This window comes from Oenanthe melanoleuca, chromosome 3, assembly GCF_029582105.1.
Source record: "Oenanthe melanoleuca isolate GR-GAL-2019-014 chromosome 3, OMel1.0, whole genome shotgun sequence".
NCBI lineage: Eukaryota > Metazoa > Chordata > Aves > Passeriformes > Muscicapidae > Oenanthe > Oenanthe melanoleuca.
Genome location: NC_079336.1, coordinates 62,109,190 through 62,125,266, shown reverse-complemented (window position 1 = coordinate 62,125,266; position 16,077 = coordinate 62,109,190). Strand labels below are relative to the sequence as shown.

Here is a 16,077-nt window from a genome sequence, read left to right as displayed (position 1 = left end):
TTTTTTTTTTTGTAAAGGTGACAAATGGAAATCCTGTTAATTTATTTTGATTGGTCTATAGAGAAAACATGATTTTCTGCAGTTCTCCTAAATCCTTCATGTGGCACACTGATAGCCTCCCAATTACAAGTCTAAGGAAAAATTATGCAGCTTGTTTGGCTAGTAAAAGCAAGCATAGATGGGCCCTGCACAGCCCTGAGCAGGTGTAAAGCTTTATGTGTCTTAATACAGACTCATAAGAGTGACTTTAGATCAAAGCTCAATATCCAGCACACTGCCTGTATTGACAGTGCAACCTTTATGGCATTCTAGCTGCTTCACAGTTCTACAAAGCAAGATAAGGAAAGCAGCAATGACTACAAAAAATGACAATATATTCAGCTGACAGGCTACTAAAGACAAAAGTTTACACTTGTATCCAAATATTTAGAAACATTTTTACTAGTACCACTCTTCCTTAAGGTCTGACCCAGAGCGAATCTGGCATTTCAAATTACAATTTTCTTCCAACTTGTTACAAGAAAAACAACAAAAAAAGACTTAGCCATAGATCTTAAATATCACTTTGAGAATATGAATGGTTTTAAACAACCACAATATCCTGACAGCTTGGTGATCTATTCAGAAGAGAAGATGACAAACATTGAAATAGACAATTGCCCAGGAGAGTACAGAGAAAGTGATCTTTACACAGGACATTATAGCTCTATTTCTTTTATTTAAAATACTAGAGTAAACTGTTTTCAGTGTACTTATTTAAAAATGCATAGGAATAATACACATTAAAATATATTATGGCATATTAAATCACCCAATCACATATTACATCACTTAGTGAGTTTTTTACCCACTGTGTTTTTGTATTTTACTTATCCAGTGAAAGTATTAAATGCACATTTGCAAGTGCTCCCTAACCAGTGTTAAGAGACTTCCCATATCACTGGTGCTAAGAACTTACAGAGCAGCAAGGAACAGAACAGCCTATTTTCTGTGACAGCAAATGATTGTCTTTCTGATCTCTTGAGCCTCAAAAGCCATACAGATGCCTTAGCTACCCCAAATAATTTATAACACTCTTCTACTGTATTTCAGGTCATATAGACTGAAGAGCATTTCATACTGGAGAAATCTTCACAGCAAAAAAAAAAAACCTCAGCTTTCCTTTCTAAGTATCAAAATTAGCATTCTCTTTCCAAAATATCTAGGAAAATTAAAATATCTTTTTAGTCCTGACAACTAGCCTTTAATTTGCTGTCATCCGTGCTTCAGGAAACTTCAATCCTTTTATTAGGAAAACCCTCCCACAAATTTACTTGTGGTGAATGGTTCAGATCTTAGCTACAGTAGTACAGTAATTTCTTTGAAGAAATCACACTCCCAGATCCAAACCAGTATAATATTTAGAAAAAATTATTTAAGATCAGTCATCACTCACTATTTTTAATTTAGTGCACAAGTCTTTTAGCCCTGTATTTGAATTTACAGCATTTTCTCATTCACAGTGAAGAAATTTAAAGTGGTTGTAACAGGAAACTTACAATCATCTGCCTTAACCAAAACAACAGAACTTACTGTACAATTTGTTCATTCACGAAAAACCTCCAATACATCCATGTTTCCTCAGGCATCTTATAAAACTGCAGTGCTTACATACATAGTATCTCCACACTCAAAGCCCATAACGATACTGACTAAACACTTACAACTAAATGAAGTTGTGTCCAGAGGTTCCAGATAACAGCAGAAAACAAATCAACACTACAGAATTCAAGATGAAAAACCCACAAGTATCTGTTTCATAAACTGTCCTTCCAGAAGAGGAAGACTCAGCAAAGGTCTAAGAAACAAACTATTCAAACACTAAAGGGATCCAGATCAAACCCACATCCTCTGCAATCTGACATATCAAATCACAACCAACTGAAGACCAGATTTTAACATGAGGAAAATTAAAAAAAAAAAAAAAAAAAACACCAAAAAAAAAAACCCTAACAAAACCCACTGCTGGGTTTGCTAGATATCACAGGAACATCTTTTGATAACAGGAGCATTTTGCATGTAAGAAAGAAAAGGGAGCCCGTGAGGCTGAGGAACAGAGCATCCAGTCTCTGAATGGTGCACAGATTTCTACCAAGGTTCAAACAACTCACAGCTGTCCCTCCAAAATCCGTGTTCTCCCTCTGCTAAAGTGACAGTACCTCATTACCGACCCCAACATCCATCAGAGCCTCAGGAGACCCCAACACACTACAATCAAACAAAATCCACATTTCCCCAACAACCTTCAGATCTGTTACACGAATGTTTAGCTGGAGGAAATGCCTGAGTGAGTAGCCTTAGACAACTGTTTTACATTAAGGAGGAAGAACATTAATTCACTGCATGAGTACTACTAGGGTGCACTTTCAGGAGGTACATTGTTGCAGACACAGTTGCCATTTTCAGCATCTGAGAATAAACAGGAAAGCTACCAACATTAGGTTGCATAAGAGCACTTTAAGCACATGGCAATTTACAAAAGTAGAGGTAATTACGAGCCAGAGGTGGATCCCAAACAAACAGACTTGACTAATACCGACAAAAAAACCCAAAACAAAACAAACTGTGATACCTACAGTTACTATTACTTAGTGACAGTAGGGGAGCTGCATGAACAGCCTCAGTCACTCGCTGTACCACCAACACATGCCCAAAAAAACAGCTGGACAAAGGTGCTGTTTAAAAATGCGAGTTTATGTCAGAAGCTGTAAGTAGATGAGAAAAGAGGAAAACACCGTTCCCCTCGGCAGTTTACCTGATCTGGACTTGATGATGTCGCTGAACTCGCTGTGTCCCCCGCCAGGTCCTTCCTCCGGCTCGGAGACACGGGCCATGCTCTGGGCAGCGCTGTGCCACGGCGGAGCCTAGACCCGTCGGGAGCCGGCTCCCATGGAGGGCTCGGCACCTGCAGCACAGCAGCAGAAAGGCGCTCCAGGTAACTCCAGGGCCGCGCCAGGTGTGACCCGCGTGCGACGGGAGCACCGCGGCTGGCCGGCCGCGCCCAGCCGAGCCGCGGGACACCCGACGGTGGCACTTCAAAAGGGGGAGGGCCCTGAAGGTGCAGCACAGCTGAATGCTCAGCCCCGAGAGCCAAGCTTCACCCACCCTTGGGCGACAGGGCGCCCCGTGCCCAGCCGTGACCCCCGGAGGGGCAGGACACGGCCCCTGCGGCGACACCACCGGCGCCCGGCTGGCACGGAGCGGGAACGCCGCGCTCCAGGGGGCACGGCCAGGGAGAACCGCCGGGTGCGCCAGGCGGGCGCTGCCCCGGCCGGCCCAGGGCGCGACACCACGTGCGGGAGAAGCCACGCAGCCCCTCTCCCGGCCGGGGGAGCGGAGCTCGGCGGGGCAGGCCCCGGGCACGGCCGGCCCGGCAGAGCGGCCGCCGCCCCCGCTCCCCCGGCGGGGATTTTGACCCGGCAGCCGGCCGGGCGTGCCGGCACCTCCTCCCCGCGGGGTGCGCGGCAGCGGCGCCGCCGCCCTCCGGCACCCACCCGTACGGCGGAGCCGCTCCTCGCCCCGGCTGCCCGCGGCCGGCGCACCTGCGGGCGGGACGGAGCGGCCGCGGGCACTGCCCCCCGCCCCGCGATGCTACCGGAGATGGGGAACAAACTTTCCCCGCCGAGCCCCTCCCCGCAGAGCCGCCCCGCTGCGGGAGCTGCCGGGGCAGCCGCCGACACCAACTCTCCCCGGCCGCCACTCACCCCTCGGGCGCGGCGGCGGAGGCGGCCGCGCTCCCCGCGGCGCAGCCCAGCTCCTCCTCCTCGCTCCCCGTGCCCCGGCAGCGGCTCCCGCGGCGCTGCGCTGGCGGACCCACAACTTTCTGTGCGAGCCGCCGCCGTCCGTCCTCCGCTTCTCCTCCCCTTTCTTCCCCGCCCCTCGCGGCCCGGCCCCGCGGCGGCCCCTCCCTCGGCCCCGGCGCCCCCTTTGTTGGCCGGGCCGGCGCCGCGGGTGCAGGAGGGCCGCCCCGGCCGGGCCCCTTCTCCGAGCGAGGGGCGGGGAGGGGCCGGGCCGAGCGGAGCGGAGGGGAAGCCGAGGGAAGGGAGGGGCGGAGCGGAGCGGGTCCCGGCCCCGCTCCTCCCGGCCCCGCCCGAGGTGCTGGCGGGGCGCTGTCCCGCTGCTCTGCCCCGGGCCTGCCGCCCGCACCTGTGCGCTGCCGGCCCCCTGCTGCTCCTCTCCCTCACAGGTAAGCGCAGCCGCGCAGCGCCACGGAGGGGAAGCGCCCGCGGCGTCCCGTGAACGACCGAGTCAGGAAATGTGACAAAATTTGAGAAGCGCTTGGGAAATTTACAAACAGGCGGAAACAACTCTGCCGAAACCCGCCTGCTCTGGCCAGAGGTCCGTGCCTCATCTCACGGGGTCGCTTGGCAGTGACAACTCCCGGGTGATTTTCGTCTGGGCAAGAAAGGAGCAGTTATAGATCAATAAAAACGTGATGATGCCGGGTGTCTGCAATCATTTTGGATGTATGAACAAACATAAATGCAAGTGAAATATTTCGCTGACAGTAATTAATTTATTGCCGCGTTTGCAATCTGGGAATGAATTTACTCGTGTTTGCATAGGCGAGTAATCCATGCTCACCTGTGCTGTGAGGGTGCAGAACACGTGGCTGTATTTATCTCGATAAGCATTCGTCTGAAGTTTCAGCAGTATCAGAGAGAAACTGTAGCTGAGTAATTCCTCGGTGTTACCTGCCAGGCCTCAGGCCACGCAGCCCAAAATGTTTTCAAGGTTAGATGCATTCCAAACACTGAGTACTTCACCACCTAAATAAGAAAGGCCAGCAATCTGCAGGAAAGGAGGTGCATAATTTATTAGCTAGCAGAAAGGAGGAAGCCCAGGCTTGGCAACATACTTAGTCTGCATCTCCAGGTAACAGAAATTGGAAGCAATGTGAAACAAGGAAGATTTCTCTTCAAAAGTCTTTTTTCTTACCAGTACACAGCTCATGGGTTTACTAGGCACTACAGATAACAAGAGTAAACAATGACTACGTGCACGTTAGCCTAACCTAACTTTGATATTTACCCTTACTTTACTATTTCCCCTAAGGAAAAAAAAAGAGACCTCAAGGAAACAAAACCTGGTACCTATAAATTATTATTATCATAATTCTAACTGCATTTAACACTCTTTTTCCTTAACTTTTGATTGGTGCAGTATATGTGGAACAGGGACTGTGTCTTTTGTTTTTGTATTGCAGGATGGAAGGCCTTGCAGATAGTGTGCTATATTTTTTGCATTTCAAAGAAGCCTAAAAATGAAGATGCCTAGTTTGGATCATTCCATAGATTTCCTTGGTGATTCAGTACAAATTACTTAATTCATCCTTGATCTGCTTAATCCAAACCACTGCATGAAGTCATTAAGGGTTCTTACTTATAAAAGGATAATAATAATGTGTCGAAAAAGTTTTGATGACTGGAAATGTGGATCTATTGAGAATTGTAGCTCATGGATGACAAACTCTATAAAAACGTTGATACATATCAGTGCCTAACTGTAAGACAGCACTGAGCAGTGCACTGGATTTTTTGGAAAGGTATGGTTTGTGTTTATGCACATTTATTTACATTACACTGAAAAACCTGTACTGCAAACACAATGTTTGTGGTTAGAGGAGCATCACTTGTTCCCAGCTGCTCTTGACTGACTTCTCTGCCCCATCCCATGCATTCCCTCTGCATGCTGGATTTTCAATGCCCAGTAATGAAAAAACACCCAAGCACTAGAAACCCACAATCCAGACCCAGCTGGTTTTCCTACAGTTCAAGAGACATAAACCCCGTGTAACCCAGTGCCCACTCAGGAGTCGGCACAGATGGAGATTGTCACCTCCCACTGCTGGGCATCTAGCAGCAGTGCAGGGACAGAGATCCCAAAGCACTGCATTGCCTTGCCTAATGCAGGGAAATACTAAGTGAAAAAAAGCCCTTTCTTTTGTGGGCTGCGCTGAGGGGATTACTCCTTTCACAGAGGTTACCCAAGACCACTATCAGGCAGCCGTAACTGTGATTGCTAAAAGCTGCAGTCAAACTGATAAGCAGGAGGGGAGAGCTGGTATATCCCATTTCAAATCTCTAAGTCCAAGGTCCCAATTTTTACAATCTTGCTCTGAAAGCACCTACAAATTATATGTCAAAAGGAGATGCAGTTTCAGTTTAACCTTATAGCATTCATATTTTTCCTTTTTTTTTCCCGCTCCTGTTTTAGACGGAAGTAGCACCATTCTCTTCCTTTGAACTGCAAAGTGCCAACAGAAGGGTAACAGAATAACAAGACTGCACACTACCTCAAGGAAGCAGGTTAATTTCTCCTTGGTGTGTTTCAAACATGCCTCTCTCCAGAGCCATCCTTACATTACTGTTGATCAAAGCCTGACTTTTCTGAGCTAGTTGTTTAAACTATAAGCTTCTCATGCAACGGCTATAATTTATATATATACAATTATATATACATAATATATAATTTTATAGGTTCTTTAGGCACATCTCCATCGGGGGAAAAAAAATGAAAATACCCTAACCCTTAATATTCTGTACATGTATATGCTTAGGTCTCTGTAATTTTTTATTCCAGTGATGGGCAGAATTAGAAAGTGGTGACTAGCACAATTTTAAAGTCAAACAACAAAATTTCCACTCACTTGTATTTCTAAAACCTGCATTCTCCTACAAATACCTATTGACCATTAATATCATGTGGATTGTGCAGCACAGCTTACTTCTCTGAATATGCAAAATGAAATAGGAAAATAAAGGAAAAGTCCATTAATACCTTACATAATGTTTAAAAAGACCAAGAGGATACAGAAAAGAAAGGGGGCTGAAAAGATGTTAGGCCCTTGAACTTTGACCAAAGTAAATAAATACTTTATTCCTTGGTGCATGAAGACAATGCTGTTGTGAGGCTCTGAGCTCATCTTACCTTGTCTGTTTCTCTTTTCTTTGTTCTTAGCATTTCTGTTTTTAGAATACACTCATAATTGACAGGATTACAACATAACTAGGAATTTTGTCTATCTCATTACCTTGAGATTGACTGCTATAATAATGTATGTGCCCATTCATCAATGTTTTGTCATTATTTCAGAAAACCATTCTATATTCAGGAAGACAGGAGATACCAAATGGATTGCTTTGTAAGTAGAGCATCTTTATTGCCTCTTTCTGCATTGTGTTGTCAGTCTCAGTTATCAGATCAGGCAAGCTGTTACTCAGCAGACTTTTTTCCCCCAGCAGAACTTGCCTTAGAATTCAAGTTAACAGCTCCTTGGTGCTTTGGTGCTGACTTTGGTGCACTAACCAGTTAGTACAAGTACCTTAATACTTTCATTCTCTCTAATCCAAGGAGAAAAATATATTTTAAAAACCACTAAATAAACATCCTCTCTCTGTATGTTCCTCTTGTGAGAAAAATGACCAGGTTTTCTAAAAGCTTGCGTCAGTTTTACCTGCACCTCTTTTGGTACTACCTTTGAAAAACTTCAGTACATCAGGATAACACAGTTAGCTGGTTTCTCATCCTTTCTTTTTCTGTAATTTAAAAATTTTTGAGTTGTCTTTGTGGTTCAAGCATCTCATAGTAAAATATCCAAAATCAGCACAAATTTTAAAGGTGGGCCAGCATTTTCTAACTCTTTTTCAGATGGGATCTGTTTTAAATATTAAATTGTTTATTTTTATTCCAAGGTCAGCTGCCTTTGTGTGCAAGCTCATTGTGAGCTCCTCCAAGAACATAATCAGAGCTTAATAAACTCAACACTGTTTTGCTACAAGTTAACCATGCATCAGGAGCTACTGGGCCCAGAGAATGCACTGAGACAGAGGGCAGCAGGAATCCTGATAAAGATACCAGCCCAGGGTGCAAGATCCCTTTGAGCAAAATGCCTGTCACATGTACCACCACAGGTCCACCTGCTTTAACCTAAAGAGAAAGCAGTGTATTCCCCTTGTACACGTCCATTTCTACAAGTTGGAATCTCTATATTCAGTAGATTCTTTCCACTCTATTTATATCTTATTAGATTTGATATATCTATCCATTAGATCAGATTCAAGGGAATACTGTGTGCATAAAATATACTGGAAACTTGTACCTTAAGTTTCAGCAATTTTTTATAGCTTCATTATAAAACTCCAGAAAACTGCTCCATATTAATAGAAATGCTTACATCCCTTAAGCTCCAGTGACATTAATTGGAATTACCATAATTTATCATCATTCTGAAGACTATAACCTCTCAAAGTATATTAAATAAGAGTGCATTAATGAACAATTATAATAATCAATTTATCCTCCCAACATAACTCTCTTAATTGCAGCAAAGGATTGAAAAAAGAACATCAACAACAGAGATGCCTGTGCAGGACAGGAGCCTTTGACCAACACATGAAGCAATCCCCTGCAAGGGCAGGTGTGAGTTCTTAGTCAGTCACTCCTAACACAAGTTGATTTCTGTTTATTTCCTTTTTCTGTTTATTTCTCTCACTCATGGCTGTTTTTTAGTGCTGTTCTATTCCCATTTGAATAGCCTGTGCAATATATTGGCGTAGGTTTGTTCAGTGGCTAGACACATAAATACCTCACGCTTGTACAATTATAGAATATGTACACTTTTTCATCAAGTTTATCAATTAGGGATTAGGCAAAGAAACAGAATTCCTGTGTTAATACAACATAAAAACTTGGGTAACTTCCTTCCTTTCAGTAACTTGGTTCATTCTTTGTAGTAGGGAAAAAATTACCATCTTCCATCATGAGCACATTATCTATTGAGTGAAATAATATGATAATTGGACAAAGACAACTTGGAAATACTTTAAAAATGAAAGATCTCACCAGTCTGCAAAAATAATCAGTGGAAAGGATGTTTCTTTATAAGTCTCTTTATTTTAAGCGTAGGCAGTGGGAGAAGACACAGTTTATTCTTACTAAAATTAAACAGTAGCTCCTTACTACTCCATGAGTGCTCCCAGGATGGAATGACTACACTCTAAATCTGAGGAAATGAAACAAAACAAGTTTTCAGGCATTCTCATTATTTTTTACATTTATTACCCTCACTTTAGATCAATTAGGTATGTCACTTTTTCTTTGCTGTTTTCTGTTAAATTATCCATGTGGATGTTTTGTACTTGACCTGTTAAGACATTCTCTAATTAGAATTTAAGGTTATACATATAAAATTGCCTAATAACATGTTAATAGCATGTCTCTCTGCTGGAAAACACAACTCATTGAGTTCTTTAGTGGGATAATGGCACCCCCTGGGACACCAAAGGCACCAGCAAAAACCTGCACTATGGATGTCCCATTTTCCACCCACTGAACACTTTCCATCCCAGTAAATTCCCCCATAGCTTAGACTTGACATCCTGTGGCTTTTGCCTCCCTGAATCACATGAGGACACAGATGGTTACTGGGGCTGAGATGCCAGGTTTGAAATGCTTCAGCATTGATCCCTCCAGCTGCAAGACCACTGAAGCCCAGAAGATGTGTAGCAGCACTCCCACTGCTCTGAGCAAATTCTTGCACATTTGGCTTTCTGACCACAGGTGGACAACCTATGGCCAGAAGGCTTGGCCCAGTTTTGCCATATTTGCCACTGTGAGCGTGCCCTGAGAGCCTCTAGAAAGCTCCTCTCTTAACTAACTCTACATGGCTTTGCAAGACTACCACCATCCTCCTATTTCCATAACATGTAGGTGCTAATCTGCTGAAAGTTTAAATTATTTTTAATTACTACCACTAAGGGCTTTTTCTTTCCCTGAAATGACAAGGATTTTGGCTTTTAACTAAGATAAATAAAGTTACTGTGATAACACTAAATCTGAACAGGTCAGATTTACAGGAGTGTATAGAAATTAATTTAATTCTGAGCAAATGAATAGCCTTTTCAGTCAAAGAGGTAAATTATGCAAATTAAGTTTTATACTCACCAAAGGCTTCAGTTACGAGTTTGGTTTTTGGTGTCTGGTGTTCTGTGCCTATGCCTGTAAAACAGGAGATGCTCTGTAAGCTGTGGCATCTGACAAAGCCCACTGGTAGATCTCCACACTGCCTAGGTAAACTCTCTCTTGGTCACTTTGCATTTTCACATGAATTTTACAAGAGGTCAGCCTGAATGAGGCCACTTACATGATTCAGACAAAGCTATTTCAGCTAATGGTTTAAATAATCTTGATGAAGCTCTCATCCCTCTAAGTTCCTCCTTGACTGGACAGCAGTGGAACTGCTCCCAGTGAGATGCAGGACAGAGATCAGCTGCTTCACCGCCCTCCCTTCTCCACATGCCACCATTTGGCTGGCCCTGTGCTGGAATGTCTATTGTGAAATTTTCCCTACATGAGCAGGAAATCTTGGCTGCTCCATTAGGCAGCCCTCTGTCTGCTTTGCACAGCCAGGGCGAAGGTTGAGGACTGAACTTAGTGAGTGCTGTGAGTTTCCCAGAGGGAGGAGTACTCTATTTTTATTTTTTTTTTTTTATTCAGTGGGAGGTTTGAAATTATAAGATTTCCAGGAGTGATGGGAGCCACGACACCCAGCACACAGGGCAGTGTTGATGGGGGTGGCTTTGGACCTCAGACAGGCAGGAATGCCAGTGGTGCCCTTGCTAGTACTGCTGGCACACTGGGGCAGTGCCTAGTGCCTAGTTCAAGGAAAAATGTTTGGCTCAAAGCACACAGTTCTTCAGGGAACAAGAAATTTCCCTGTACCTTAAATTATTTTGCAGCTACTTAAACAACTGCTGTGCTAGAAGCTCTGCAGGCAGTAATTACTCTTCCATTTTCTTCTATTAGGCAGCCCTGAACTGAGCCATGAAAATTGCTTTGAAATCACGGCAGACAAAGAGGAAACTTTTGGACGTAATTTATTTTGGGATGTTCCAAACCAAAGCTATCGTCCAAACCAAAAAAGAAGTCCAGCCCTGCCAAGTCCTTAATCATTGAAATGAAGAGACCACAAAACTGAATGAAAAGAGGATTGAAACAATTTTCCTAGTCTGAAAAAGCCCCTTTTTTGGAGTTACTGTCAGAAGAAAATAAGGGAGCAACAAAACCCCTTAATACATCACTGATGTATCTAACTCAAGGTTTGTTGCAGAGGCCAAACCTTTGTAAAGGGAGCAATGCTGGAGTTTGTCCTTGCTGGGAGAGAGCTTGTATGTAGACTTTGCATTTCAGAAAATAAACCATAAACATTAAACATTAAAAAAATACCAAAAACATTAAAAAAAAAAAAAAAAAAAAAAAAAAAAAGACAACAGCAAACAAAATTGTATAATTGTATGACTGGGAAAGCTAGCTAGGAATGAGACTTCATTTTAGCAAATCCTGTGATAGATTTGTTATGAAATATAAAATCATCTGTACTATCCCTCAAGTGGCAATCACCATCTAGGAATATTGTGTCAGCATCAAACTGGAAAAAGTCCTGATGGGGATTTGAAGAAGCAGAGTGCAGTACAAAACAAGTGTATTTCATCTCGGCATGCAGCACAGTTTTGCTCAAGTTGCTAAATACAAGAGCACAGCTCCTGGGAAAAAGCCCTGCAGGCTCACCCCTCATCCCCTCCCTTCGCTGCTGTTTGCTCAAACCATCTGTGTGTACTTAACTCCCCAAGACATGTTCCTTGGTGTCTCTGGTGGGATTCAATGAGCACATGGACACCCTGCAGCCCCAGGCACCCTGCAGCCCCAGGCACCCTGGTGTCCTGCACCTCAGTGCATTTCTGCCCTCTCGATGGATCCAGTCCTACCTCTCAACCTGCCCGCAGCCAAGTGGGTGGTAGAGGCCAGGAGAAATGCTTTTACTCCTATTTCATGCTACATCCATTAACTTGTTCTTAAACAATCTTTCAAGCCTTCTTTTTTTTTTTTTTTTAAGTGTGTCCTCCCTGTCATATGCATGCAGTAAAGCCCATTTAGCACTATTCAGTAGCTATTTCTTTCCTCAGGAACCATGAAAGTTTACTTTTCCACAGAAAGAGCTTTGCTATTTTGAGCATGGAATGAGGTGCGTGACTGTTCCTAGAGATCCCACTCCCAAAAGGAGAGTAAAGCAAAACCCTGGATCTCTCCCAGTATAGTGCTGAGCCCAAAGGGCTCAGAGAAGAGCCAAAAAGGACCTTTTCCAAAAAAGACTAGCAAAGCCTCAACTAGATGTTCTTAATACAACAGAGAGAACTCTTAAAATACCGTAAAAGTATTACAGCAGGCTCTGAGAGGGATGTACAAGATGCCTGCAGCCCACCATGCTGACCAATGTTGAGGCAGATGTGCTGCAAGTGAGACTGCCTGGCAGAACAGCTTTGAGATATCCAGCTGGTACAGGGGAAAACCAGGTGAGTTCTGAGCACAAAAACACCTCTTCACATCCTGATATTTTACCGTTCCCCTGTGCTCCACTACATAGCTGTATTTGTTATTTCTCATCAGGAAAAAGCTTTGGACCATTTCAGTCCTATGTTTCACCAATGCCCAGACCTGAGCTGCCAAGGAATGTGACTCCTCCATCCTACAGTTACACCACAAGTCATGAATAATAATAACACCAAGGATGTAGGTCTCTGTTACAGCTGCAGCTCAGTGAGCCTTTTTGTCCTGTTTTTTTCTTTATACCTCCTTGGATATAAATTCTAACTACAGTAGGTCAAAAATAGAAACCAAACATTTAAAAATCACAATTCTTAACTTAGATGCCATTAAAATATTCTGCCCACCTCAAACAACAGGTGATTCATTTGTGAAAGATAATGATTTATTTATAAAGATGCAAAGTGCAAAGCTGCACCAAGACCTCAGGGCAAGAGAGTGAACCAAGCAGTGTGTTTTGAAACCCTCCACTGACACCTGCAGAAGATAAAGTATTCAGCAGAGGAAGAAACACAACAGGGAGAGCATCCTGAGCCTTAGAACAAAAGCAGGTAAGGTTTTCCTCAGACTCCTCCATTTCTGTCAGAAATAAATACTTACTTGAATAGCAATTTTTAAAACGGCGATTTGCCTCACATGTAACATTATCAAATTCCACAAATCTTCCAAGCGGCCTTCCTCTGTTTCCCTGCTCCATATCCTTTTCCCCTCAAAAACCAAAGCTTAGATTTTTTAAGATTAGTAGCCAATAAACAGAGGAACAGGAACATTAGCAACAGGAAAGTAACATTACCAAATTGAAATATGAAAAAATGAAGGAAAACCAAACCTTTTCAACAATGCCTGAGGAAGTCTACAAGTCCTAGGACTGGTCAGAAATTTTGTTAATCCAAGGATTGATTTTCAACTTTAGGATACGCTTCCAAATTTGGCCAAATCTGTCATTAATCATTAATGTAATACTAATTTCTGTGTGTTATCCCCTATACACATTCAAGATTAACCATTCTAGCATGGAATTTATAACTAAACAATGCAACTTTACTTGTAGAGTACCTCCATGGGTGGTGAAATAATTCAGATGCTCTATGTGTTCTATTCACAGGGCATCCTCTCCAAACAGTAACCATGGCCAGTTTGGTTGCTGAGCTATGTCATTTCCATGAGCTTCACCTGCTGCAGAGAGAAAGGAACAGGCAGGGAGAGCAGTGCAGATCCATGACTCACCATCCCCCATCCTGACAGCAGCAGAAGCACCCCAGCATGCCTCACAGACAACAGGCACAGTGGGATGGCACCAGCCCATGCCCTGAACCTACTAGGTTTGGCCCCAGCCCATCACTACAGTCTTTACCAGAGTTAAGGCTCTAGTTTTTCTTCCTTAACAGGAATTTTCCATCAGCTGTTTCAGCTGGAAACTATCCACCATCCTGCACCAGGAGAGGCAGAAAGCAGTCAGGGAGAACAAGCCCCAAACGTAGATAAGGTTTTACATTTGCCAGATGCCCCAGTAAGTTTGCCAGTCTCCCTCAGCTGCAGGGATGGGGTCTCAGATCCACCAGCAGAGCCAGCCACTCACTCTCCCATCAGAGAGCCAAACCAGCAGGAGGAGTGTTCCTGTCAGCATCCATAGTTCTGCTGCCCAAGAATTTTCCAGCCCTCACAGACTGGAACAAAGAGGCTTTTCACAGAGATCCAGATTGCCTCCAGAGGCTGTCCCTTCTTTATTTACAGAAAGGCCCTTAGGTTTAGTCTGGGGAGGTCTGCAGATTGCCAGGGGCCTCTAGGGGAAGAATTCTGTCAGAAAAGGTATATTGCAATGCATGCTCAAAAGGGTCTGCCTTCTGATTCATTTAATCTTCCCTGGAAATTAACTTCACAGCCCCAGTTCCATTGACTGTGCAAGATTTATCTTCAGATTATATTTGCCTTTCACACTTTTATGATCTACTTTTTTTCCTGAACACCTCAATTACTTTGGATTTGTAGAGCCAAAGACAAGACAACTTGCAGGGCCAAGTGGGTACCTAACTAGGAAGTTCTGTGATAAGGCTGGGCCAGAGGGCAGCCTTTCCCTTCTCACTTCCACATTTCTTCTAGGTCTGCATCTCCAGCACAGCTGTTCAGCTGACTCCAAAGCAGGCTGCTTCAGCACTCAGGAGCAGTGGGAGAGTGATGCCAAGGCACAGAAAGTAAATACAAATTGCCCCTTCTGGCCACCACTATATATATATATATATATATATATATATATATACACTCCAGCATAAACTGCACCACAGAAGCATGATGAGAATGAGGGCCCAAAGTAGATATATGTATGGATCCAGGTAACACTGGTGGTGATCTCAATCTGCTCATCTGAGCATATTACTCACAGACACAGGAAAAGGATTAAGTAACATACACATTGGTCTTCAGTCCTATTTAGCCACCTAAGAAGGTATTACATATAGGGCTGATGAGACACTTGTAAGTTCCTGAGGAAGGAAAATTCCACCTGAAGCTTCAGATATCAGCTTAGATCTGTCAAACACCTGGATGGTCTAGGACTGAGCAAAGTTCTCTTGCAAACAGGGGGAAGGGCCATTGCCTTTGTCCATCTGGTTGTTGCTGTATACAAGGGGAAAGAAGCAGCAATGTTACCAGCTGATAACAAGCTCATATTTATCTTAGGTGTCATGTACTGGTTTCCCTCTAATTATGGAGAGAAGGCAGATACCTATTATTTCTTTCATCTGGCATAGGCCTTCTCTCTCTCTCTGCTTATGCACATGTAGGCAATGGGCCCAGCCACTCTAGGTATATTATCAGACCCTACTTTTATAGATTTTCTGTAGAAAAATACAGGCAGTCAGACTCCCCAGAAGGTGGAGATATCAAATAAATAAGACAGCACTGAATACATGAAACCCATCTTCATCAACCACATCAGGAATATGTAAGGACAGGACTGTATTCAAGCTAAAACAATAATGGAATATTTGGGGGCACAGAGCATAGCAAGGTATTTTTAATTGGGGTGGTGTCATGATAGAAAAGAAGCAAGATTTGAGATAGATTTTATTGGGTCACCTGATACGCACAGTAGACAAGTTTCCACACACAAAAGAAGCAGTTGCTTTAATGACAGAAGAGCTTCTGGTACAAAATGCTAGCAGCAGCAGTATGGAAATGAGGTGAAAAAGCATCATGGAAGAAATTATCCAAAGATTCTCATAAAACAGAAAAATCCTGCATTAGCATGATGGGATAACTTGGGATACTTTATGATTTTATGATCCATGCACATGCATGATGAAATTGATACTTTTAAAAACAGTCCTACTATCATGCTAGGATGAATTCCTGGGATGGTTTCTTGCAAAAGAATACAGTGCAGCCAGAAAGAACTGCAGCACTAAGATTTCATTTTAGTGAAACTGCCATTAATGTTTTTCACTTAATGTCAGCCACTCTTCACTTAGAAAAAGGTATCCTTTCCTACCCTGTATGTAATTCACCAACAGAATTCTATACGAGCTGGTCAGAGCCAATCATTGGTGTCTTTCTTTTGTACAACAGATGGAAACACCTGTCTCTTTTATAATTATATTATTTTGGTTTTGTTAGCAGTAAAATAAAGACAGTTAAATACTAACTTAGTTGAAAGAAATA

General features: G+C 43.4%; 1 protein-coding gene and 2 long non-coding RNA genes across 5 annotated transcripts in view; 1 reads left to right on the top strand and 2 right to left on the bottom strand.

Moving 5' to 3' along the window:
* Positions 1 to 3,913, bottom strand: part of UTRN (utrophin) — a 329,881-nt gene extending 325,968 nt beyond the window's left edge. Inside the window, exons 1-2 of the mRNA XM_056488825.1 lie at positions 3,744 to 3,913; positions 2,795 to 2,944 (exon numbers count right to left, since the gene is read on the bottom strand). Coding sequence (XP_056344800.1) covers positions 2,795 to 2,873 — 79 coding nt within the window. The 5' untranslated portion in view covers positions 2,874 to 2,944; positions 3,744 to 3,913. The remainder of the gene's footprint in view (positions 1 to 2,794; positions 2,945 to 3,743) is intronic.
* A 168-nt stretch (positions 3,914 to 4,081) lies between these two features.
* Positions 4,082 to 13,610, top strand: LOC130251847 (uncharacterized). 3 transcript variants are annotated; one of them, XR_008840247.1, is made up of 7 exons: positions 4,082 to 4,225; positions 7,135 to 7,183; positions 8,367 to 8,458; positions 10,846 to 12,389; positions 12,484 to 12,633; positions 12,780 to 12,971; positions 13,526 to 13,610. It is a non-coding gene; the product is annotated as an uncharacterized LOC130251847 (long non-coding RNA). The 3 variants fall into 3 exon arrangements; XR_008840246.1 differs by having other exon boundaries at positions 4,083 to 4,225; positions 12,818 to 12,971; XR_008840245.1 differs by having other exon boundaries at positions 4,083 to 4,225; positions 12,484 to 12,971.
* On the bottom strand, positions 8,883 to 13,561 carry LOC130251848 (uncharacterized). The gene is made up of 3 exons (XR_008840248.1): positions 13,477 to 13,561; positions 9,985 to 10,038; positions 8,883 to 9,043 (listed from the first exon to the last, which is right to left on the bottom strand). It is a non-coding gene; the product is annotated as an uncharacterized LOC130251848 (long non-coding RNA).
* Positions 13,611 to 16,077: the final 2,467 nt, after the last annotated feature.